Source organism: Condylostylus longicornis, unplaced genomic scaffold, assembly GCF_029603195.1.
Source record: "Condylostylus longicornis isolate FDR11 unplaced genomic scaffold, ASM2960319v2 ptg000040l, whole genome shotgun sequence".
Classification (NCBI taxonomy): Eukaryota; Metazoa; Arthropoda; class Insecta; order Diptera; family Dolichopodidae; genus Condylostylus; species Condylostylus longicornis.
Window position 1 is genome coordinate 4,461,388 of NW_026578009.1, and position 26,285 is coordinate 4,487,672.

The window sequence follows — 26,285 nt, forward strand, 5'->3', positions numbered from 1 at the left end:
GTTTATTTTAAGGAAATTAATGTTGCCGTGTTAAGATTTGGCAACGTCCAATTTGATATTTTTCTCAATAAGGAGACTCTTGAGTTTTTTTTTTGTAATTTTGCATATTAAATGTTGATTTGCCGTAGAAAACTAAAAGTTTTTTTTTTGCAAAAAATTGTTAATGGCATGCAAAAAAATTGTCATTAAAAGACTATGAAGAAAATGAAAAAAAAAAATTAATTGATGCTTAGGTAATTGTTTTCTTTTTTATTTAAAATTCAAATTCAATCGATTTTTTTTTTCTATTTTCATTTTAAAAATTTTAATTGAAAATTAATCTTTATTTTTTCTTTTGGAAACAAGTATTGTAAAATAATTTTTCATGCATTAAGTAAAAAATAAGAAAATTACTTAACGTACAAACACATGAGCTTGAACATATACGCGTTTATCGAACAGTAAGTATAGTTTTCATATTTATACAGGGTGTTTCGTATAAGATTGCAAATAATTTCAGGAATAATTCTTTGATCAATTTCAAATAAAAAATACGAGCTGTACGGGGTAGATATTCTAATTTTCGAACTACAGAATGCTAATAATAAAGAATAAGTATTCTTGAAAAATTAAGTATAAATAAATGCTAATAACTTCGGAGTCGTGTTACTTAGACTAACAATTAGACACTTGTTTTGAAGATAATTGCTCTTTTTTATATTTGCTCTTACAATCTGAAAGCTTTTGTCTTTGGAAAATACTCATGTGTTTAATCAGATTAAAATCTCAGATCTAAAATCTCAGGTCTAAAATATCCAAAAAGTTCTCCTAAAGTGAGAATTTTGGATTTTTTTTTTCCTAAATGGAGAATCTTATTATATATATTAAACAATATTTCCGAAATCATTAAACTCCTCGGAAATTTTCATTTCCATAATTCTTTTTCTAGTTTCAAAGTAATACAATGAGAGGTAAAATTTTTCTCTAAATTAAGTAACTAAAAATTCATGAAACAAATCTTCTGTAGTTGTATACCTAAGCAACGCAGTAATGAATGCTTTAACGTGATTTTGTTTAATTATCGAATATAGAATTAGCCGCGTCGCAAAGGTAGAGGTCGCCTTGTGAGAGAGAGGAAGTGAACTACCCTTTACACTGATCTGTGATCGTATTGTGAAAATGAGACTGATTTCTTGGGGAGGTTTCTTTTGGGGGAACACGGATTTATCGAAAATAAATAGAAGAATCTTATTTTTTGAATAAGTTCAGACTAATTCGAATGAGGATTTGGAGACAGTAAATTTCTACAGAACTATATATATAATATGACCTGGGTAAGTGTTCTGGTGAGTCTTGAGATTTTGAATAAAATACTTGTGGTTTTTACCTATCTAATAAATGATGACTTTTCATTTTAGAAACCACATAATTTTTTTGGAAAATACGTTATTCCTATTGCTAGTGTTATAAAGTACGTAAGACGGGTAGAAATAAGTAAAAAAATCCCAAAATATTTTTATTGTCTAAAAAAAAAATGAGAAATATTTTATTTATTTACTGACATAAATTTTATCAAAATAAATTTTCAGGTGTTGCAAAAGTACCTAGTTTTTATTGTGTCAAAAATTGCATTTTTCCTTATCGATTTTTATCTTCATTTCACTTTTACGGCTTATATAATGTAGCCATGTATATATATACAACATAAATATTGAAATATACATAGGTATACATTCTGTTATACTGTACGTATTATTTCTATTTTCCTTTTAACTTGTTGAATCGGCAGGATATGAATGATTTTTAAAGATTTTTATTTAACTCTTATAACAAAAGAATTCCTTAGAGAACCATTATAAGTTTTAAGCATATTAAAAACCACCGCATTTTACTCTACCTGAATTATTCGTTGTTGTAAAAAATGTTTTCATGTGTGAATGCTATTGAACACCTTTAAATAATAAAGTATTGTTAAAACTATAAAAAGGAAATTGAGGATTTTGAGTTTAAGTACTTAAGTACATATTTTCTTTTATTTTAAAAAGGAAGAATTAAAAACATCGATTGTAAAGTTATACACAAGAAAAATCACACCTTTTGTTAAAACAGTTAAAAGTAATAATGTAATTGTAAAATATTAAAAAAAGAAAAAAATTATTGAAAAATTACAATTAAAGAACCTTTTTTTTTTGTGACAATATTAAATAACAATTGACTAACCTTTAATTTTTTAGACAATATAGAATTTGAAAAGGAAAAAAAAGTGAAATAGAAAATCTTTAATTTCATGCAGCTTGTAAATTGCTATATACAAGTGGTAATTTATACTAGTGTCAGGTAGTGATTGTGTATAACAGTTTCTTTTGCCTTTTAACCAATGCACTTAAAAATTACCTGCCATTTTGCCTAAATAATTGCAAAAAATAAGTTAATATGAATGGTTTATTTTCAAAGTGAAGTAAGTCCATTTTACATGTAATTGAAATATTGCTTCGTTTGGGTTTGAATTAACTGTAAATATAATTAACTGGTTGTAATTATGTTTGCTATCAAACTACATAGTTTTCAATTTCAAGTTCTTATTAACATTACAATGGCTTTGAACATTGAAAAACTTTGAAATTGCAAATGAATTTAAGTCACTTTCAAAATAAACTATATGAGCTTCTTTTCAAAGGCGGTTGAGAAATTAAGATTCTTTTACTTCGGTTTTTTCTTTTTTGGATTATAAATTCGAGACATTTAATATTTTTTTCGCAATTTACTTTACTTAAGCATAAGAAACAGAAGATTTCAAAGAATAAAATGAATTTCTTGACGTTATTTGTAATATGGCAATCACATTTTTCAATAAAATAAGTATGTAACAACAAGGCAAAACTGCATAGGTCAGCCAATTACAGATTCGAGATAAAAATTATGTATAAAATTTCAATTTTTCATTCTCAAACTTATGAGCAATCCAAGACAATCATAGTTCAATAATGAAATGATAAAATAAAATTAAAAAAAAAAACGCCCCTAAAAATTTTTAATCACAATACTTCTGTAAAAAAAAAATGATTTCGCAAATTTGGATGATCTTAAAAAAATTTTAATTAAAATCCGTGAAATTAATAAATGAGAAAAAATAAAATCAATCGTGTCAATTCTCTGATACTCGTACAAATGATTTTGATGAGTTGCATGCTAATTGTATAAATTCATTATCAATTTTCTTTTCGATTTTATTACTAAGCGATAGATTGATATTCATTTTTAATTGTTATTCCAAGCAAACATTGTAAGTCGAACTTATACAACCACAATTAAATTGTATTAGAATAGTATTCCTATTATCAAACTCATCATCAACTACATATACGATTTATATAGTGTCCGAGGTATGATCAAATTACTACTCGTATGCCTTACAGTTTTTATAACTAGATATATAGCTAAATTATTTTTGGGGTTGCACGGGAGCGTTTCGAAAGGCTGCTTCAATTGAATTCAAATCAAATAGTGTTCTTTCCGTAATTGTTCTTTTATAATGGGCCTAACAGACTGGAAGGCGGACGGACAGAAATAGTCAAATCGACTAAGAATTGGATGCTAATCAAAAACATACAAGTACATGTATCTTCTTAGTTATAAATTGAGAATAATAATGACATTAAAATATTAATGAAATTGGTTGACTTCTTCAATTCAACTAGTTTGCAATTTACTTTATCTTGGACATTTTTGCCACGTTATCAAAGACATATAATTGTGCACTAACGATTAATCAACAGGAATTGCATTTTATATAAGACCTGCACATATAAAAAAATGCAACAAATGTTCACTGCTTTTTGAAAATTTTGAAGTAGGCTTACGTGTTTTATCAATTTTAATCATAATTTCAATATAATTATTAGTCAAAGTGAAAGTTTATAATACTCGTATTATTATATGATAAGGATTAATGTATTTTTTATTTACTGTGAAATTACACTTTTCTTTTAACTCTATTTAAGAATTAAGTGTACAAGAGAAGGAAAATATTTTACAAAAATTCTTTTTCTTTTACATTAACCTTTAAATGTACTTCACATAAGTATAATTACATATAACTATTTATTAAGGCACATTTCGTATTCGTAAACTATGTGCATTTTCATATAACCTTGTTCCACTTAAAATATAACTACACATTTACATATACAATATGTATTTTTGGCTTTATTTTTTGTAATATGAATTGAAGCCAAACCTTAAATATGAAATTATTATTTGGCACCATTAAGTACTTAAAAAATAAATAACAAATTGTTTAAAAAATTAAGAAAAAAAAAATTTTTTTTCAAAAATGAATAAAAGAATTCAACAAAATTATAAATTGAAAGTTATTTTAGACTTTATAGGTATATAGAAACATGTTAGTTTCTTTGTAACATACTGAATATTGATATTTGCTTTTCATTGAAATTATTCTCACATTTAAATTCCACAATTTTGAGTTATTATTTTAAATTCAAATAGAATATTTAATTTCATTTAAAAAAGTGCAATCGATTAAATCAAAAATTTTTAGAATAACGTACATTTCCCTTAAAAATTAAGTTTTACATTTATAAAGCAAATTACAGTTCTATACTCTTTGTAACTACAATAAGTTTTGCATTGACGTTTACAGGTTTTTAGATATAAAAATTGAAAACAATATTACATTGAAATCAATCATGTTCTTCTACATACATGAATGATCTTCTACAACAAAGTTTGTTTATAAAACTTCTATACCGATAAAGATAAAATTATTAAAGTTTTTATGCAAAATAGGTCTTGGTTATTAAGAGTTATTAAGATTTAAGCTCGTAATATACTTATATAAGAATTATATAAATATGTATAAGGGCAAAGAGTAACGATGGAATATTAAACTATTCCGAACAAGTAGAGAGTAGTTAGTCAATGAACCGTTGTTTTGTATATACGACAGTTAAGGCCGATTTGCAAATTTAAATATTATAGATCTGACGCTTATTCTCCGTAAATTGTAAAGAAATCCTTCGAAACAAATGTGCGTTTTCTTCTCTTAAGTACTGCTTTATAAAGGCTAAAGTAATTTTTCCATATTATAGAGGAGTCTGAGCGCTATATATACTTTTAAATGGACCGCAGAAATTATTTCGGAAAGCGGATCCAATACAAATTTGATAAATCTATTTGATTATAATTGTGCATACATATTAATTGATACGTGGTTTTTGAATTAAATAATATCAAACTTGTTCGAATGTTAAGTATATGCTTATGTACTTATTGCATAATTATTCCAATAAAAGACTAAAATGTTGAATGATTTTATAATTTTAATTTTAATTTTCAATGTAAACACGTGGGTCTTATAAACTTCTCATATATGAAATTATTTAAATTGCTACACATACGTGCATATTTCAAAAAAAAAAAAAATCAATTAATCGATTTCGAAAATTTTTCATTTTAATAAAATCCAGCATGTGTGTACAATTGTACAGACTATGTGTTATACTCGTAGAATAACATGTGAATAACACTCATGCCAAAATAGCATTGAAAAGGAGCTTCGGTCTTTGTTGACCTTGAATTTAATTAAAAAATTTTTTCATAATAAAAATTAAAATATTTAAAATTAAATAAAAAATCGTAATTTTTAGTTTCCCAGTTTCAACTTGTAAATATATACAATATTTTTATTATTAAAGATTTATTTCATTTTTTTTCATTTAATGTTTACATAAGGTAAGTGTCCCTATTACTGACGTATTTCGCAACAAATTCAACTTTGGCGTGAGATATTTTATATGTGGGACACAATAAATGATCGTGTTTCCGATTTTTTGAATAATTTGGATAATTGAGAATAATGTTTTTTATAAAATTATTTAATCAAAATATTTTTTAATTCATAATTTTTCGATTAAAGATGAAAAGAAAAAATGTTCCTAATATTGACATATCCGCAAATGTTTGTGTCTATTACTGACAGTTTGTGTTCCTAATACTGACAATGTAATTTTATATGCTGTAATCCATACTGTATATATGAATAATGGTTTAAAATGGTTAAAATGATAATATTCAATAAAAATGGAATAATAATTTGGATTTCTACGGATATTTCATTTTATTTAAAAAAAAAATTAAAAATTTATCATATTATAATTCAAACAAAAATAAAAAACATATTTTTTATTGAATTAAAGGTAAAAATATGTGAAATTCAGCTGATTTAAATTTATTATTACTGTAGAATGTACTTTTACTATCAAAATAAATCAAAATTTTTAAAAGATATTTATGAAAATCTAATTCGAAATTATATAATTTTTTATAAAGTATTATAAGTAATATTTGCTACAGATGTATTCTTATAAATAATACCTAAAATATGATGTACCATATCACACGAAATTATAAGAAATCATATCAATATATTCTAAAGCTGCTAATAAGCCTATTCTAAAGCTGCTTTTTGTTTTAACAAAGACTATTTATGTATTAAGTACGTAACGAGAGCAACCCATTCTTAATTTTTGGAACAACATTTCGGGTTATTAAAAAGGACTCCTTTTCTTATTTAAAGAGAACCATTTCCGTTGTGATATTTGTTATGACGTTAACGTTTACAGTAATTTCAAAGCATTTTTTTAGAAAGCGAATTGTACTGTTTTATTGACAGTATTGTATGCAATATTGACACACAATTTGTTAGACGAATATCACTATTAAAAAGGTAAAAAGGTCGTAGTCAGATATAGGTTTTCACAAATGTAATCGATTTTCATTCGACAGAAATAGTTTAAACAATTTTAAAGTATAAAGAATTTATTTTAATTAATTAAAATGAATATCAAAATTAAAACTTTATACTGACATAATTTTGTACATAATATTGACCATCTTTAGATCGTATTACTGACACCCGTTTTTAAAGCTAAAATACTCCGAACCTGTAGTAAATTCTTAGTGTCAGAATTCGGACATTAGAAAGAAAATTCAAATTCGATTTTAATTAAATAAATACGAAAATAAAAATTTAAATATTTTAAAAATGACGACATTTATAAAAATACGGATTTTTGACGTATTACTGACACATATGTCAGTAATAGAAGCAGGGTCGAATTTTAGATGTTCCTAATACTGATAGAAATTATTTTTCAAAATTCTTATTTATTTAACGTTTTTACTCCGAATAACTTATAAAATAAACAAAAAAATAATCAAAATATTTAATTTAATATAAATACATATATTTTTAATCCTCAAATAAGTCAAAAAACAATAAAAACAAAATCGGAAAAATTAAGCAAAAAGTATAAGAAATTCTCCAATGCAACCCACTTTTGCTATGTCTATGGAAACAAAACTGATTTATGTTCAATATTTTGGAGTTATTTCAAAACTAAATAAAAGGAAGTATTGCGATAATTTGAATTAATCTAGAAATAAAAAAATATATATATGTTGTATAGAGAAAATCTCTTAATAATTATAAAAAACCTCGTATATGTCAGTATTACCGCCACTGTCAGTATTAGCTACACTTACCTTATATGAATGTTAAAATGTAGATAACATTTAAAAATATTTATTTTGTAAATAAAATTTTAATCTTCTTTAAACCACACTTTAATATTTTTATTTTTGTTTTAAAAATCAATCAAAAACATAATTGACATTGTATAGAGTTCAACCTTATTTATTCTTTATGATTCTGTATAAAAGATTGCGATAATACGAAAAATTTTATTTCACACTTTTTGTATGATTAAGTTTTATTGTATGATTAAGTTTAGGTTTGAATTAAAACGGAAGCATCAAGTGAGATGGGAAAATTTATCAATAAAAAATTAAGTGATATTGAATTTGATTTTTTTTTTTTTTGGTAATTCTACAATTCTCTTCAATATTTTGAACGTATGCCCACCTACACATGTTAAATTTTGCTATTTTATTGAAAACTGTGATTTTTCATTATTAATACCAAGTTGGTAGTGCCGCAAATTATTATCAATGATAAGATTTTGTTCTTATAACGAGTCAACAAGGACAAGACAATGATTTTGTGCTTTAACACAAAGTGAATCACTTAAAAAATGAGTAAGTGATTAAGTACTTACATTGATTAAGGCCAAAATATTTTCACTTTAATATATAATAAAATAATATTGGTTGGAATCATATTTGTTTGAACAAAATCATATTTGTTTGACTCGACCGTATTCGGCATATGTGTATTATTCTTATGATTAATACACATACGTATAACGGCTTAAAACTTTTTAATGCAGTTCAATTTAATTTAATTGGATTTCGAAGTAAGACCAACTTAAGCAAGTTTAATTTAAAATTGTTTGCTCATATAAAAAATTGTTATCTGATATTGTTATTAAGACGTTAACTGAGTTAAATGATCAACTTATCATGATTATAATGAGGGGGAATTATAGATTAGCTTTCGTTATGAAATGAGGAAAAAGAGTTTGCTGGTTTCCACGTTGCAGAACTTCTTTATTTATCATATACGTTGAAACTCATACGGTGAGATAAGAATCTTTTAAATGCAAATTCGATTCATTTGAGTTCATGGTAAGATTTTTCAATGTGCATCATTAGAATACGATCTACTTATTGAAGAACTAAGCGAATAAATTCATTATCTGTCATTGCTATGATGTCACGATCTATATTTCCGTTGCAAAAGTGTGTCACAGGAGCGGAGTTATGTTTTCAATTAATACAATTCTCATTAAACAAAATCAATGAAACATGTTTAATATCGAAACTAAGTCTAAAATTAATTTCATTCATAATTTATTTTAAAAAATTATTTAAATTTTCCAATTTGTGAACAGTGTGAATTACCTAAATTTTTATAGGTACAAATACATATATATAAACCATTGATTGTGACAACATATTATGGCTCCGTATATGATTGTAGAGTGTGAACGTAACCATTCAGTCATTTTAATGTATGTATATATGCGCTACCTAATCTTATTGTTAATAATTTTTATGCCTAAATTGTATAGTTTAAAGAAAATTGAAAGAAACAAAACACATTGTTGTTGAGCAAACAAATATATACTTAAGTACTTAAGTATTTACTTACATAAGACACATAATTACTTTACCTTTACATTAAAATTTTTTTTTTTTTTTACTCAATTTATTGTTGATTTTATATTTTTTAAATATTTCACACATTTCTTAATATGATTATGATTTTTAAATTTGCATAATAGGCATTTTAAAAAGCTAGTATAAGAAGAAAGTGTGTAAGTGTGTTTTTGTAATATTTTACGGGTTCAGTGATTTTAACAGTATATATAATTATTAATATTTTTATTGCGGTTTGATATTAATTTGTACATTCTTACTTACTTATTGGTAGAATTGAAAAAAAAAAACAGATTTATTAGTTTAAATTTGTTTGTCCGTTTACAAAGCATTTGCGCCTTTTAAGATAGGAAGCTGAAATTTTATTAAGTTACTCATAAGATGATCTTTCCGGCAAAACTATTTCTCTAAAATAAAATATTTACATTCCCTCAGCCTCGCTGAGTTATGCTCCTCAAACTTCTGCTAATGTCATGTTATGGCAATTTATTGTAACACAGAGACTTGTTCCTCCAAAATAGTACAGTTTGCAAAACAGTACCCACCACCACCATCCTTTTCGAAATTAAAGCTTTTCGAACACAATTAGAATTTTCGTCTCATTACTATTTCGAAAATATAAGTTTCCAAATTTCGCTTCCATTTTTGTTTTATATTTTGTCACATATTTTTGAACATTAACAAAATTAATTTATACATAAGTATACTCGTAGTAGAAGATTAATTTAAAAAAATCTATTTCTACTTGTTGCGAGATTTGCTACTTTACTGAATCGAATTAAATAACTGTTACGAATTTAAGTTTGGTTATGGTATTGAGCGATCTATTAATATTTGACTCAAATTGAAGTCGTAATTTGAGCTAATAACGTTGCTCCTTCTTGTAAATCAGCTAGTTTTGCGAAATTTAAAAAGTATCAATAAAAAATTTGATGATTTTTATACATAAGGTTTTGCTTGATAAAATATTGACTGATATTTTATTGTAAAACGTGAAGCAAGTAAAATTTTCCTTTAAATTTTTATACGTCTACAATTCTTATCTTATCACTTATTTTATTGATTCGTTAACAAAAAAGAAAGTGAAAACTAAACTTATCTAAAAATTCTTTATCTTGTTTTTCTTTTCAAAATAGTTTTGATTATTTTAATTGCACAATCATGTTTACTACATGAAAAAAAATTTAGAACTGTAACTATAATTACAATCTTTTCATTATGGGTTTGTGCAACTACAAAACTTCGTCTTTTAAAAATATTCTTATTGAGAAATGTAAATGAATGTAGAAACGAAATCAACAATGTATTTTATTATAAAATTTAATTATTTTTATAAAGATTCCCGAAATTCAAACGTTTTCCGACACATTTACTCTATACTTACTGTATTACAATGGCGAGTAATGGTAAATCGTACCTTGTCTGGTGGACCTCAAGGGGTTCATTATCTACACCCTATATAGTGTCGTCTGCGACTCACTATACTGATATTGTGTTGGCCGCATGTTACAATAGAATTATTATGTCAGCCATGGCTGATGACACGCTTTATATTTCCGCTGCACAAGGGTGCCCACTGGGCGGGGTTCTTTTACCCCTTCTATGGTCTATTGTGGTGGATGACTTCATCGTTGCTACACTGAAAATGTGATCTTTGGCGTGCGGCTAAATATAAATCACAACAAGAACACTTTTGTTGCCTTTGTTGCAAAACGAAGAAGCAGGGAACGATTAACGAGTACAACTCTGTTTAGTGAACTTTTGGCGTACTCCAGGGAGGAGTAATCCTTGGATATCATCAAACTTGGAATACTCATGTAGAAAGGGTCATCGAAAGAACAACGACCGCCGTGTGGACGGGTAGGAATTTTGTCCTGTGGCTATTTACGGGCCTTGCTGGGCATGTCATTGCCTATGCGCCCGTAATTCGCTTTTACTAATAGCGAAGTTAATTTTTAAATACAATAAAATAACAATAATATCTTAAAATAATTAATAATTTAAAATTTTTATTAAAAATGGTTAAAATATTGCTAAAAATCTTGTGGCTAAAGTAATCAAAATGACTTGTTCCCAGTTAAAGCTCGAATTCTTTAGATTTGATTTTACAATTCTTTATAAATCATTTCTGGGGCGTTTGAACTTTCCTTTGTTTACTATTATCCAAGTTTTACTGAATCAAGTGTGTAAATACAATGATTTTTTTAAGTATGACTTACTTGTTTGCATACATTTAAATTTCGTTAAACTTTCTAATTGTATTAAAGATTAAAAATATTTTTCTTTTAATATTCTACTAACTTTTTTTTTTCAAAATTAACAACATTAATATTGAAATAAAGGCGAAGAAAAATAGTGTATTCAAAAAAATAAAATCAATTTATCAGCAAAAATAAAAATTTTGAGATAAAACTGGGTCATAATGAAAAACACAAGACACAATATAAAAATCAGAACGGAAGGGGCAGCTTTTTCGTTTGTGTATGACATTTTAACATTCAACAATACGAGTAGCATTGAATGTACATGCATAAGTATGAGCATTGAAGTGTATATGAGTTTTGGAGCATGGTGGGTATGAGTATAAATGTATATGATTGTTTGAGTATTTAAAATTATACGTTGATGATGAAGAGGAAGACCTTCTGTTCAATGCATGAGTGCATTTCAATATTAGGTCCAAAATTATTTTTTTCTTTGTTTTAGTTCCTTTTTTTTTTGTTTTACATTTCAGTGAACGTTATTTCAATCACAACATAAATAATGACAAATTTGTGTATAACACAAATGTACGGATGACTTTTTTTTGTTATTGTAATCCATTTCTATATTATTAGTATGTTTTATATTTTGTTGTTAAACAAAATGTCATACTTTTTGTGTTAAAAAAAAAAAAATTTTGCAACATTTTTTTAAATCACTTGTGAATGAGTTTTGCATTTATTTTTTCTTTTTTTTTGTGCAAAATGTATGCCATTAATTGTATAAGTATGTATACTTGTATGTATTACGTACTTTGTACATAATATACTTGTGTATATATTCTTGTACTTAAAAATTGTAATTTATGTATAATTATGAAGTATGGTGATTATAAAATTTCTTTAAAAAAAGGGAAAATCGATTTTAAAATTTTGTTTCACCTTGACAAGCTGAAAAAAAAATTATATAAGTATAAAGCCACGTACATATATATTAACATTATTTATGTATGTATGAACGTTTGTATGTTACAATTTCAAAATGTTTAACTAATCAATAAATTTTAAAAATAATTGCACTTTTAATAATAATTTAAAAGATTAATCTCATAAAGTTGAGTATATTTCGGATGTTTTATCGCACTATTTGTAAAAAAAATTATAGTATTTTAAAATTTTCCATGAAATTTCTCTCACAAAAAGTTGTAACGGTATAACTCAGGTTCTATGTTACCCATTCCCTATCAAATTAGGCTTGAAAAGTTATTTTCTTTTTAAATCGAACTAATTGATGTACATATATAAGTATGTGTAAACTCACCTCGATGTAGAAAAATTCGATATACTTTAAGTTACTTTACTGAAAATCGAAAACTATTGGCCTCAAGAACGACTTCAAGCGAGGGATTTTTTATACTAAAATATAATCAAAACAGTGAACGGCAAATGGCGTACGATATTTGTTGTTAACCTAGAACTAGAGCGGAACGAGAAAATTAACTGTATACGTACAGTATTTTGCATATAATGTCACAGACAGATGGAACGAGGTAATGCCAGAAAAAAAGCCGGCAATAAAATAGGAATTTAGGTTATTTTACCGTCGGTGGTGAAATTCGCGGCGTCGATTTCGCTCGATTCTGAGCACTGCCATACATATATTGTATTCTTTATGGATTCTGATATTTCGCCGCGGAAAATCGCTTTTGTTCTGTTTTCAACTAAGGTACGATAAGTTATTAATGTAAAATTTTCTCTCAAAAAAGTAAAATAGCTCTGAAAATACATATATTTTCCATATTAAAAAACAATATATTGGTATTCAAGTTCGTATATAAAAAACAATAATCTTCGTTTTAACTGAAATTCTTACATTTCCTTTTCACTTTTTAAGGCAAATTTCTTTAATTTCCCTGTATCACTTCCTAATTTATGATATCACTTATACAATATTAGCTGCAAGGCAATTTAAATTGTAGTTCAATGTATCATAACTGAATGAACGCAATTATTCGTATAGTTTTATACGCCACGATAAGGGAATTGTTCTGCTTCTGGTTAATGCTATACGCTACTTGTCATAGCACTCTATATTCTTCTGATTTTATTTAGTAATCCAAACAAAAAATCTCTTGACGATGATATTCCTTAGGAAACTGCTTATATAATAGTTCTTCAATAATTAATGCAATCACACATTCTTGATGAGTATAATAATTAAGTATTCAGAGGTGGTTTTTAATGATTAGATACTTTGCTTAGATTGAAATTTTAATTTCAACAATGAAGTACAAACAATATCACATACTTATAACCTTGTCCAAATCTATTATTTAATGCCTTTTGAACACCCTTATGTTACCATTTCTTTTTACTTTAAATTTAAATCTTAAATTATATAATTAATCATTATTATCTTAAATTTTATTTCAGATAATTCAAATATAGATCCTTCAGAAGAATTTATAAGTCATAGCATTATCAAACCACAATTATTTCATGGAAAACATAAAAATTCTATAAAGAGTACTTTAGTAGAAGAGGTAAGAACAATAGCTGTATAAACATTGCTTTTAAAATAAATAAGTATTAGCTTTGTATATAAGTATATGTAAGCATAAAAATATTTAAGATTCTTAGACGAATAATATTGATAATATTTTAAGATATAAGTATACTATAATGCTTATACCGTTTAGAAAAAAGGAAGCTTTTAATATGTAGACAAATAGAAGACCTTGAAAGATCGTTATCTTTATGTATTTAACATTGAAAGAATATTTTGACAAAAAAATGCAATATTATGTTTCTATAGATGTAGATAAATTAGAATCTGTTGAAGTGTTGTTGAATATATAATCAGTATCATTATGAAATTTTACGTGCCAGTAAGTGTTATGTAATTCGGTTCAATGAAAAATCTGCTAAAGAGGTGCAACGAAGATAAAAAGCATGAAAGTATTTTGCATAGAATAGAAATTCAACGTGATTTTACATAAAATTTAAGAAAATTAACAAAATTATTCAATAGTTATACAAAATTCGAATTAGTTTTATCTTCCAAAGGTTAAAATTAGATAATTTTACGGGATTCGTATTAAACATTTTTTAAATGCCGAAATCAAAATGAGAAGAAACTAAAAGTGTTCTTTTATCATTTGGTTTATTTTTCATTCGACATAAGCTTCCAAACTGAATTTTATGACCCAAATTTAAAAAAAAAGTATTCTAAATTTCGAATAAGAAGTCGAACTTTAAAATTCATGTACTTTCCATCCATTTTTGGCCAAATACCAGAAAATATAAGAAAAATGAGCTATGGACTGAATTTTGCGAAAGAAAAACAATAGCAAATTAGAATTCAGTAGATAAATTGTAATTTTGCTGGGCTAGGATGTACAATATACGTTTTTTATTTGCTAAAGGTTTTTTTAAATGCTATGATCAACTTTAAGTAAAATTTCGCTTTTTATAACTTTAATGCCAAAAACTTTGAATCGAACGATATTGAAAACTTTCCTGTTTTTCTAATTAAAAAACAAAAATTGGCAAAATTAAAAAAAATAAGAGTAGGACTCGTATGTATCGGTTCATATCCAATGACTAACAGTGTATTTGGGCAAATTAATGAAATTATAATGTTCATTTACCCAATTTTGAATTAATCAAAATTATCTTCATTCAAAACTTTAAATGTACTTTGCACTATTTCACTCCTATTACTAAAAAAAGGCGGAATACATACTTAATTCATAAAAGAATTTTTCTGCATTCTAATTACTCTTCAAAAATTACACTCTATTCACTCACCTTTATCTCACCCGCTGAGTGAAACAGAAAATTTTTTTTTTGCATAATGAGACCTAATAAATTTTAATGATTAAAATAATTAATTATTTTTTTTTTTATATAATTAATTTGCATTCAAAACATTTGCAAATTAAAAGCGAGATACTTACAAAATTACTTGCAAATAATTCAAAGACTTGTCATCACCTTTTTTCTTTACATACCAAATAGAATGTAAACAAAATATTCAACAAACAAAATTTTATAAAAATTTAATAATAAAGTACTTGTAGTTTCAAACTAGAGCTTATTATGTCATAACTTTGTATGGAAATTAATCAATTCATAAATAATTTTTTTTTTCTATAATTTTTAGGATGGCTTACATACTTCTCATATAACATTATCATATCATCATAACGGAGAGAATGTAATTGCAGATCTTTATTTAAATGATAATTTATTGCCACAAGAACATTTTTTACGCTTTCAAGACTCGAACGGAGGCAGTGATATTATAAAAAATTTTTCAAAGACTGAAATCGAACTTTGCCATTATCAGGTATACCTAAATTTTATAAAATAAATATAATTATTTTTTATTTTAATTCAATGATAAAATTTATAATTGTATTTATAGGGCAATATAAGAGGTAAATTCGATTCTAGAATAGCAGTGTCCACATGTAATGGCGGTATCAATGGAATAGTTTTAGATGGTTCAGATACATATTTTATACATTCCACACCAGATGGACAAATTCATGATGATCATTTTATATTTAAGTAAGAATGCTAAAAATTTTAAAATATGTATTTTTTTTTTTTATTGAAAAAAATTTGTCATAAAATATTTCTTTTATTTGACAATAATTGATTGAATGAGAAATTCAAGTTAAAATGCTGACGACATACAATTTTCAATGAATAATATCAAATAATAAATAGTTATATAATAGAAATAACTATTGCGTATACTGAAATTTTAAATTGAATTTAAATCAACAGCTTACTTAAAAAATATTATAATTTGTATTTTTTTTTTCTTTTTTAGACATTCAGATATAAAGAAGAATGCGACATGTGGTTACCAAGATGATAATGGGCAAAATTTATTGCGGGAAGATTTAATTAGACTAATGGGAGATATAAATAATTTGAATGACACCAGTAATCAACTTAGCAATTCAATAGAAACTAATAATAGAATACTCAGAGTAAGTTATAATAAGTGTATGTTGTGTTTAATAAGAAAATGAATGGAAAATAATATCTTTAAGAGCTATTAATCTGTATTAATTAACATTTAAAACTGAGATCAATGAATTTTAAAACTGGTTTGTTTAAATATTTGTGCAAAATATTTTTAATTTTAGAAGTAAGGCCTGTTAATTATTATTTGAGTTTTTACTCCTTAATACTCGTATGTTAGCATATCGTCGGTTAAAAGGCAGAAAGCACTAAGTGCATTTTTTGAGAATTTGGATTTCATAGATGAATTAAATCAGAATAATAATATACATATGTAATCCTTGTTGCGGCAAAAAATCATGCAAATCCGGAATATAGTTTGTAAATCCAGAAATTAAAGAGACCAATCACATTGCACTAATTGATTAGTTTTACAATTTTACGATTTTTTCAAATTGAATTTACTCAAAACCTGACTTAATGCTTTCTGCTTCTTAACCGACGATATATAATAGACGCTATAAAAAATATTTATTTGCTCTAATTTCTATTATTTATTATGGCAACAATATTGTTGAAAAATTGATTGAAAGATTTTTAGGTTCAGTAAACTTTTAATAATTAATATTTTTTTATTAATTTATATTGGATTTACCTCAAACGTAAATATTCTTTACGTAGATTCCTTTCAGATTTAAAAATTTGTCAAGGTCCAGCAAATGAATTAAAATTTTATGATATAGCTCAAAATTATAACTATCGCTTATACATATATAATAAAAAATATAATAAATAGAATATTGTTAGCTAATTTTACATTTTTTGTCTCGGGAATTTTATAGCCTATACTTAATAAGTTTTTAAAAGAAATTCATAAAGTTCGTTTATGAAAGCTTATTGGTCTAACTTAGTTTTTATGGAGAATATAAAATTCAAAATTTTTACACTATAACTGTAAAGTAAAAGTAATAATTAATAAATTTAAGTTTAAGTGACCTAAATCTATTCGGAATTTCAAAAGTACTTAATTTCAAATTTTTGGTAATCAGTAAACCAAATTTCAGAATTTCTTTAAATGCAAGTGTTGTAATATATCAGGAGCAATAAAAGTAGACTTATATAACTTTCAAAATAAACAATAAAGATGGACTGGGCCACTTTCAAAATAAACAATCCGCCAACCGTTAAGTCATTTGCTTTTCTATTTCTTGCTATTAAATTTATAGGACTACAAAAATTTATGCAGCATAAAAAAGACACAAGCATCAATTGCGGTTTATAAATTTAATTTTAAGATTCAATTAATTGCGATACTCCACGTATATTATTTGGACTGCACAGACAGAGTTTTTTGTAATCTATCTAGTTTAAAATTGTTTATTGTATTAAAACTATATTTGCTTCTTCTAATATTTTGAGTACATGAAGGTGAATTTTATAGATTAAAGAATTTTTTTATAAAGTACGCATCATAAAGTCTTAACATTTTAATTATAGCTACGATATAATAAATGTGTACTTATAACTAAGATTTTTGATAAAATTTTACTAAAGTTATAAATAAAATTTTATCTTATTTAAAAAAAAATATTATATATGCACGGACTGTACCTACTTATTTTTAATATTTTTTCTATTTTGAAATTTTTTTTTAGTATAAACGTTCCAGTGAAAGTGAGATTCATGGACCATACAATGCTAACAAATATTCGTCATTCGTAGAGCTAGTAATAGTTGTAGATAATAAAGTTTATCAGTCATTTGGTGAAAATTTAAAAAAGGTTCATAATCATTGTAAGGATTTGGCCAATATTGTAAATGCCGTAAGTAAAAAAACTTTAACTTTATAAAAGTATAAATATCTAAATATGATAATTAATGTTGCTAGCTTTACGTCCCGTTAAATATATTTATTGCATTGGTGGGTGTTGTCGTTTGGAGCGAGCAAAATGAAATTGTACTGTCAGAAGATGGTGATGTTACATTAAAAAATTTTTTAATATATCGAAAAACAAAACTGATAATAGATCATCCTAACGATAATGCGCAGTTATTGACTAAGGAACAATTTAGTGGTGGTGTCGTAGGTGAGATTATTATACATTTTAGTTTAAAAGTTTGTTTTTAATTTTTATATTAATCAATAATATTTTAGGTAAAGCTTTAAAAGGACCAATTTGTACTTTTGAGTACTCTGGGGGTGTTTCTATGGAACATAGTACAGTAGTTGGTGTTGTAGCAACAACGGTAGCTCATGAAATGGGCCACAATTTTGGAATGGAACATGATACCGCCGATTGTAAATGTGAGGAAGAAAAATGCATAATGTCTGCGTCAAGTACTTCAGTAGTGCCTCGCCATTGGAGTTCATGCAGCAAAGATCAATTAAATGTTGCCTTTTCACGTGGAATGAATTACTGCCTTCGTAATAAGCCAACTAAACTATTTGATTCGCCTCAATGTGGGAATGGTTTTGTTGAAGTTGGCGAACAATGTGATTGTGGGTTACCAAAATACTGCCAAAATACTTGCTGTGATCCTAATACTTGTATGTTATATGCAAATGCATCTTGTGCTACAGGTGAATGTTGTGATTTGACAACATGTAGACCAAAAGCTGCTGGTATCAAATGTCGTTCAGCTCAAAGTGAGTGTGATTTACCAGAATACTGTACGGGTGAAGCTGAATACTGTCCAACAGATGTTTATAAACGTGATGCAATAGAATGCGATAACGGTAATGCATATTGTTATCAGGGAACATGCCGTTCCAGGACAGCACAATGTAAAATATTATGGGGACCTTCAGGCCAAAGCTCAGATTATTGTTATGATAAAAATACAGATGGAAGTCGTCATGGTAATTGTGGTTTTGATAGACTCGGTAACAAATATATACCATGCAGAAAGGAAGACGTACGATGTGGAATGCTTCATTGCAAGCATTTAAATGAACGTTTAGAATTTGGAATGGAATCAGTAGCTGTATTATCACATAGTTTTATGAATCATAAAGGAAATATAATTCCATGTCGTACGGCTGTTGTTGATTTAGGTTTAGAATCTATAGATCCTGGCTTAACCCCAAATGGTGCTAAATGTGGTGATAATAAAATGTGCGTAAATCAAAAATGTGTTTCAATAGATAACTTTAGAATACAAGGAAGAGGAATTGCCTGTCCAGAAAATTGTAATGGAAATGGTGTATGTAACAGTAAAGGAAATTGCCACTGTTTCGTAGGATTTTCTCCACCTTATTGTAATTCACCAGGTTATGGTGGTTCTCATGACAGTGGTCCTGCCACAAATCCTAATAGTAAGTTTAAAAATGTTATTGCAAAAAAAAAAAACATTCAACTAAAAAAATAAATTATTTTAGGTAATGTTGGATTCACTAGAACAATGTATATATTTTTCTTGGGCGTTGTACCGTTTGTGTCGATATTTTTGTTCTTGATGTATTATTGGAAGCAGAATAAATCTTTCGATGGATTACGAAAATCCGCTAATGTGTATGTAGCAACTACTGAACCAATAACAACTTCCTCTTCTAAGAGAAAACTACAAATAACTGACATTAAATTAAATTCAACTACTAATCCGCACGTACTATCAAATTGCACTGATTTAGTTATTAACAATAATCACTGTGATAGGTCCGTGCAAAAATCTTAAAACATTTCTCATTAACATTTACACTTCCAAATACACATTATTTAATTTTTATTAAATTTTTTTAATAGTATTTTTTTTGTAAAATTGTTTTATCTATTTAATATTTTTCGTACCGTTTATATTTTATATTTAGTTTTATTTTAAATTGTGATTTTTTAGTACATATGTAGAAATAGAATTGTAAATCAATTTAAATTAGTGTGTGTTTTAGTAGTTAAACTTTTGCAATTATATAATTATTTAATAATTATTAAAGTTCTTTAAATAGTTTAATATGATTTGTAATTTTTCTCTGACCCTCTGTGCCTCGAATGCGCATTTTATGTTAGAAAATATTTTTATTTTAGATTTTGTATTTGCTTTTAGATGTTATGCATATATGTTTGAATATTTGTGTGTAAAAATTAATTGTAATCAGGCTTAAATTACTAATGATTTTTTATATTTTCCATTGTATAATAAATTTAAATAGGAAAATATTATCATCTAACATTTTAGTATAAATTTCAATTGTATATTTAGAATTTTTTATTTTTTATTAAATATATTGATCGCTTATATTGATTCTCATGATAAGAATTCTCATGATTCTCATTCTGAGGATGAAATTACATTTTCTAAAAATTTCTTTGCCTGTTTTTTTGTCAATTGTTTTGGAAAAATTTTGTAACAAATTATAAAAAAAAATAGTAATTAAATACTTTAAACAAAATTATTTAATTCCTTAAAATTTGTTTTATTTCAAATGTTTAATAGGCTTATTAAAATTTGCGTTAGGGTCTAATAAAATCCCAAAGGATTATAAAGACCACAAAAAATTTATAGCAAATAAATAAAAGTTGGTTAAAAATGTTAAAATATTTTAAAATGTTCAATTTTATACTTTCAAAATTTTCTAAATAAAAATTTTTAAAATCCTGTTGACAAAGATTTTTTTTGAAAATTGACTTTTTAAACATTTAAAATTGAAAATTATATTTTAACATATTGAAAATTAAATTTTTTTAAATTAATCATCAAACCAAAAAGTGGTAACGGAAAGTTTTCAAGTTCATCTAAACACATGTTGATGAAATTGAATAATATGCATTTTACAATAAGTGTAGGAAACCATCATTACTAATATAATAATTTTCTTTTTGTAAAAGCTAGCGAAACTATCCTTTTCTTCTTTATAAATTTTTATGATTTGTTCTTTAGCTTTCTGGGAATGTGCTGTATAATGTAGAAAAATTTATTTAATTAATTTTTTCTATACTCACTTTGTTTTTTGTTTCTATGTATATGGTATGTAAGTTGTAGTTCTACTTTATTTACTATTTATTTTAAAATTATTTATTTATCTGCTTATATTGACCCTTTGGTGAAAAATAAAACAATATTTTTATTTTATAAATTTTTTAATATATGCTATTTAACATGTTGTGAATTATGATTGGTTAAATTGTTGATAGATCAAATTTGTTATAATGGCTTTTATGTGTCGTTTTGTAAAGCAATTGTATCACCAAAGGGTTGATTATTTTAAAGTAACTTTATTAAAATATATTTTTAAAAGATTTACAATAACAATGTTTAGAATTACAAAAACTTTTTTTTTGTATTGTTTATATTTTACTCTTAAGTTTAAAACCAGTTATAAAAATGAATCCATCTCGTAATGATGGCAGTGGTTCACCAAATTCTCCTTGCGGAGGTATGGCAACATCTTCACCAAGTAGCACAGATGATATGAATTCAGCTCTTTTAAAATCCCCTACTGAAAACAATTCTTCATCATTAAAGTTCGGGAAGTATAAAGGCTTCACTTTAGCTCCCTTACCTTATTCTAATACAAATCATGAAGGGCCAAAAGTTGCATTTGTTCATCCAGTAAGTAAATCGGCAATGATTGATGATCTAACTTCAGCTAGTGGCGCTCCATTACGGCATGCGCCTCCAGTTCCAAAACAATCACCATTAATGACAAGAGATAAAGGTTCTCCGATTTTAAATAAAATGACCACCCTAGATCGAACAAAAAAATCTCTGCAAACTATTTTAGATAAAAATAATTCGAATTTAAAGTGTAACGAAAAAATCGATGCTCCAGCACTACCTCCACCTAACCCGGGATTTAGTGCTAGACCACTGATATCAAATCCTGTACTAGAAGCATCAACTTGTACTGCAAAGGAAATATCAGATGATAGAATGTTGATCCCTACCAGACCAGCACCAATAGCTCCACCTACTTCAAATACACCTGATCCTAATAAATTTCAAATAAAGTCAAAGGAGGGGACTATTAAAAGAATAGCGTCATTTTTGAAAAAAGAAGAGAAAAGTGACATACCATATAAAATTCGACCGAAAATTGATAGAGAGCGTTTAAAAACTATCGAGATATCAGCACCGATATCCGTTGATGAAACTTTATCATCAGTTTCAATAAAAAATGATGGTGAAGAAAAAAATAAATTAAATAGAACACAAAGTATGAGAAGTCCAAAATCAGAAACACTTCCGAGTGGCATAGTATCTACACATCTACAAAGTGCTGGATCAACACGTTCTGTTAATCGTCCAAAAAGTATTGTTGGTAATAACAGACCGAAAAGTCCCCCACCTAGACCTCCAGCACCATTATTATCAACCTATAATGTACCGCAACCAACAAATTTAGTAAACAAAATACGCGAGAATGAGTACGATGATTGTGAGGCAATAGAAAATTCATTAAATACTCAACAAGGAACGGATTATAATACGTCGGCTGATGAAATTTACTCTGTTATCGATGAATATTCACCACCTGTGCCTTCAATTTCAAATAATAATGCCAAAAAAAATACAGATTTGCTTGAAGAGGACGTTGTGGACAATAATAGTTCAATGGGATTGTTGGGTGAAATTGTAAATGAAATTGAAAAGCGTAATGTTGATTCCATTTACTCAGCTTCAACTTTAAAGAAAAGTAAATCAATTGAAAGTCCATCAATTTCGTCGTATGCGAATAATTCGGAATCGCAATATGGTGCGGAGCCAAAAGGACAACTCAAAAGTAATGGTAATAATAGCATAAAAAATTCAGGAACTAATAATGCTCCAATAGCCAGAATTGCTCCGAATCGAACGACTGAAACCTCAAAGGTTACTTCAACAAATTCGTCAGGAAATTACGGTGCGAATTCTTTTTCAAGTTTTAAACAATCTAAATTAAATGCAAAACCGAGCGCTTCATCTGCTAATTCTTCCAATGTTAAAGTGGGTACTCAAATTATATCCAACAATGTAAATCAAGGCAAACAAGGAGGTATATCAAAACGAAGCCCATCGCCTTCTACCAATAGTAAAAATTCTAATGGTAAGTATAAATATATGCATCCTTAAAATAAGAAACTCAGAATAAAGCTTTTCTTTTAAAACTCAAACAAATATTGCAAATTTTTTTGCGAATTTATTCCTATAACTTGTTTGAAACGTGTAGTTCCTTATTCACTTTTTTTAGCAAAAATATTGGAATTCTTATATTAAATTGAAAATGAAACATAAAAAATTTGCTTTTCCTTTATGCTTTATATTTTGAAAAAATATTCATAAAATTTTTTTATATATTTTAGTTAATAAACCAGTGACAAAAATTAAAACTGTAAGTTCACCAAAATCCACTCGTAAATCATCTATTGATGAAAATAAACCATCTTCAAGTAATGATATAAATATTCTGAAACAAAATGCAGGAAATTCAAGTCAGAAACCGAAAGTTCTTTCAAAACCAGCTAGTATATCATCGGTTCATAAATCAAATATAAGCGGCCGTAGCTTAAATAAACAAAATTCAGTTCCATCATCTAATGACAATATCACAAAATCATTATCAGGGGCAAAATTACAGTCATTTGCGCCAACATTGAGTCGAAATAACAGCAGTGCTAAAACTAGTGATAATTTAGATAGTAATAATACTAGTAATAGTAATAGTAGTAATAATAAAATTGGGTTTACAAATAAACCAGTTCCCGGTAAAACCGTATCGTCTTTACAACAAAAATTTGAAAATAAAAATAAATCTGAAAATAGTTCCTCATCCGTTAATAAAAAATAATCTAAATAAATAAGCTACCCCGAGATTGTGATTAAATTTTGATGAACATTGTTATTTAGACTTGAAAATCTAATACTGAAAAATGGAATCAATGGAAATTTTTGATAAATACATAAATATTAAATTATAATCTAATGTTATAAAAAATGGTGCGTCAATTATTTAATATTTTATTTTTATATTCGAATATATGTACATATATGTATATATATATAAATTTGAATAAAATTACATGCATACATATGTACATGTTTATTTACAAATAAATAACAAGAAATTATATTTATGTAGTTGCATTTAGTTAGTTTAAAAACATCAGGAAAATGGAATTCCAAAGACTCTTATCTAATTCTGCACTAATTACCTTTTTAAGCTTATTTATTTAAGTTTTTTTTTTTAATTTTTGAATCTCCCGCAATTTTTTTTTTATTTGTGTCTATCAATGGTTGTGAAAAGTATCACAAAACTAAAATACAGTTCTCCTTGAAAAATATTTATTTGCTTCCTAAAAGCGCAGGATATCGTTGTCATAAATTTATACAATTTGAGCTGTTTTAATTGATTTAAACATAATATTATAAAATAGGATATACATTTATGTATGTATTTAAAGTCATATTTTTTGATTACACATAAAAAATTAGAAATTTTAAAGCTATTTAATGTTTTATAAAATTATATTTTATTTTTGTGTTATACTATAATTATTATTTTGCGAATTAGTTTAACATTTTGTAAATAGCACAGTTAAAATGTTGTAATAAAAATAAGCTTAGTGTAAATAACCAAAGATGTAAAAAATTATTTTAAAATATATAAAAACAAAGAAAATTATAAAATTAAAATCGAAAAATAAATATGTACGTCTATTGTTATTATACCTGTGTATAATAATAATAATATCCATATGCGTATATTAACATAAAAACATATAATGATTTATATATATGTGAAAATTTAATATGTAGAAATTATAAATTTAAGAATAGTTACGACTTGTATAGTTTTAAATTGATATATGTATTTCACATAACTCTAAAAATTATGGTAATGAAGATTGTAAACTTGGAAAAAAGAAAAACACATTGTTTAAAGAAAAATTACATCTTTATACATCATCATTGAACAAATAAAATTATTTTCAAAATATGAATTGTATATTATTTGTTTTAAGGTATAATTCTATATATTAACATTTTAATTTTGAATCCTTCCTTTTCAAGAGAAAGAGTTATTCGTAAATAACTCTTTATGATAAAAGATCTGACCCCAGTAGATACAAAAAATATGATAATTGCGTCAAAAGCTTTTCAGGAACTGCATTTTCACAATTAGTTTTTTATGATTGTATTTTGAAAACTATAGCCGATAATCGAAAATGTTAATATAACATATATACATATGTAGTTGCTTTATTTAAATGGGTTTTTGTTTGCTAATTATTTTAACTCTCAGATTTATCAACTATCGGTTTAATATGATTAAAACAGTTCAATTGAGAAAAAATCTAACGTCATTCTTTTATTATCAAATTGAATTCTGTTTTTACTTTTCCAATACGTCTGTTTTAATTTTTTATTTAAATTTTTTATATTAGTACGTAGTACGTGAATACCAGAATTCTTACTTTTAATGATATTTGATAATTTGTATGTTGTGCAATTTTTTAAACAACACAAGAAGATTGCTCAAAGTTTATAGTTATATTGTTAAAGTAAAGATAGTTGAAAAGAAACTTGATTTTGGCGGAAATTACATATTTATACAATTGAAATTTTTTTTAGAAATGATATAATTGAATTTTGCTAAATAAAATTTTGTTAAATTAAATAAAAACCCTCTAAATTTGTAAAACCTATGGTAAGGTTTATAATTTATAGTATGTCCTATGTAAATTAGCATTAATGCAAGGACAAGTTAAAAATATAGCCTTCTGAACCAATCTATACTAATTTTTGAAGAAATGGACAAAAACGAATTGACTTTTAATAACAAATTTAAAGTTTGGCTATTTTTTTAGTTTTTCTAATTGACTTGTCTAATGAGAGGCAATACGTATAAGGACACATTCGATTTCTTTGAATGCATAAAGGCCTAGTTCGGCTAATTTATATTCAATAATACCTACAGTATTTTTACCTACTTTCAAGTAATTATTAGTATGTAAATTAGTATAAATGAGTTGTACATGTACACATATAACAGTTTCCAAAGAAAAAAAAACT

General features: G+C 25.9%; 1 protein-coding gene across 2 annotated transcripts in view; it reads left to right on the forward strand.

Moving 5' to 3' along the window:
• Positions 1-24,970, forward strand: part of LOC129609560 (putative uncharacterized protein DDB_G0277255) — a 47,711-nt gene extending 22,741 nt beyond the window's left edge. Inside the window, exons 2-11 of one of the 2 annotated variants that reach the window (XM_055521540.1) lie at positions 13,752-13,861; positions 15,484-15,669; positions 15,748-15,893; positions 16,162-16,324; positions 17,954-18,121; positions 18,187-18,385; positions 18,454-19,614; positions 19,678-19,954; positions 21,599-23,319; positions 23,576-24,970. In XM_055521540.1, coding sequence (XP_055377515.1) covers positions 13,752-13,861; positions 15,484-15,669; positions 15,748-15,893; positions 16,162-16,324; positions 17,954-18,121; positions 18,187-18,385; positions 18,454-19,614; positions 19,678-19,954; positions 21,599-23,319; positions 23,576-24,060 — 4,616 coding nt within the window. In that variant the 3' untranslated portion in view covers positions 24,061-24,970. The remainder of the gene's footprint in view (positions 1-13,751; positions 13,862-15,483; positions 15,670-15,747; positions 15,894-16,161; positions 16,325-17,953; positions 18,122-18,186; positions 18,386-18,453; positions 19,615-19,677; positions 19,955-21,598; positions 23,320-23,575) is intronic. The other variant, XM_055521541.1, reaches the window with a different exon arrangement.
• The last annotated feature ends 1,315 nt before the right edge of the window (positions 24,971-26,285 follow it).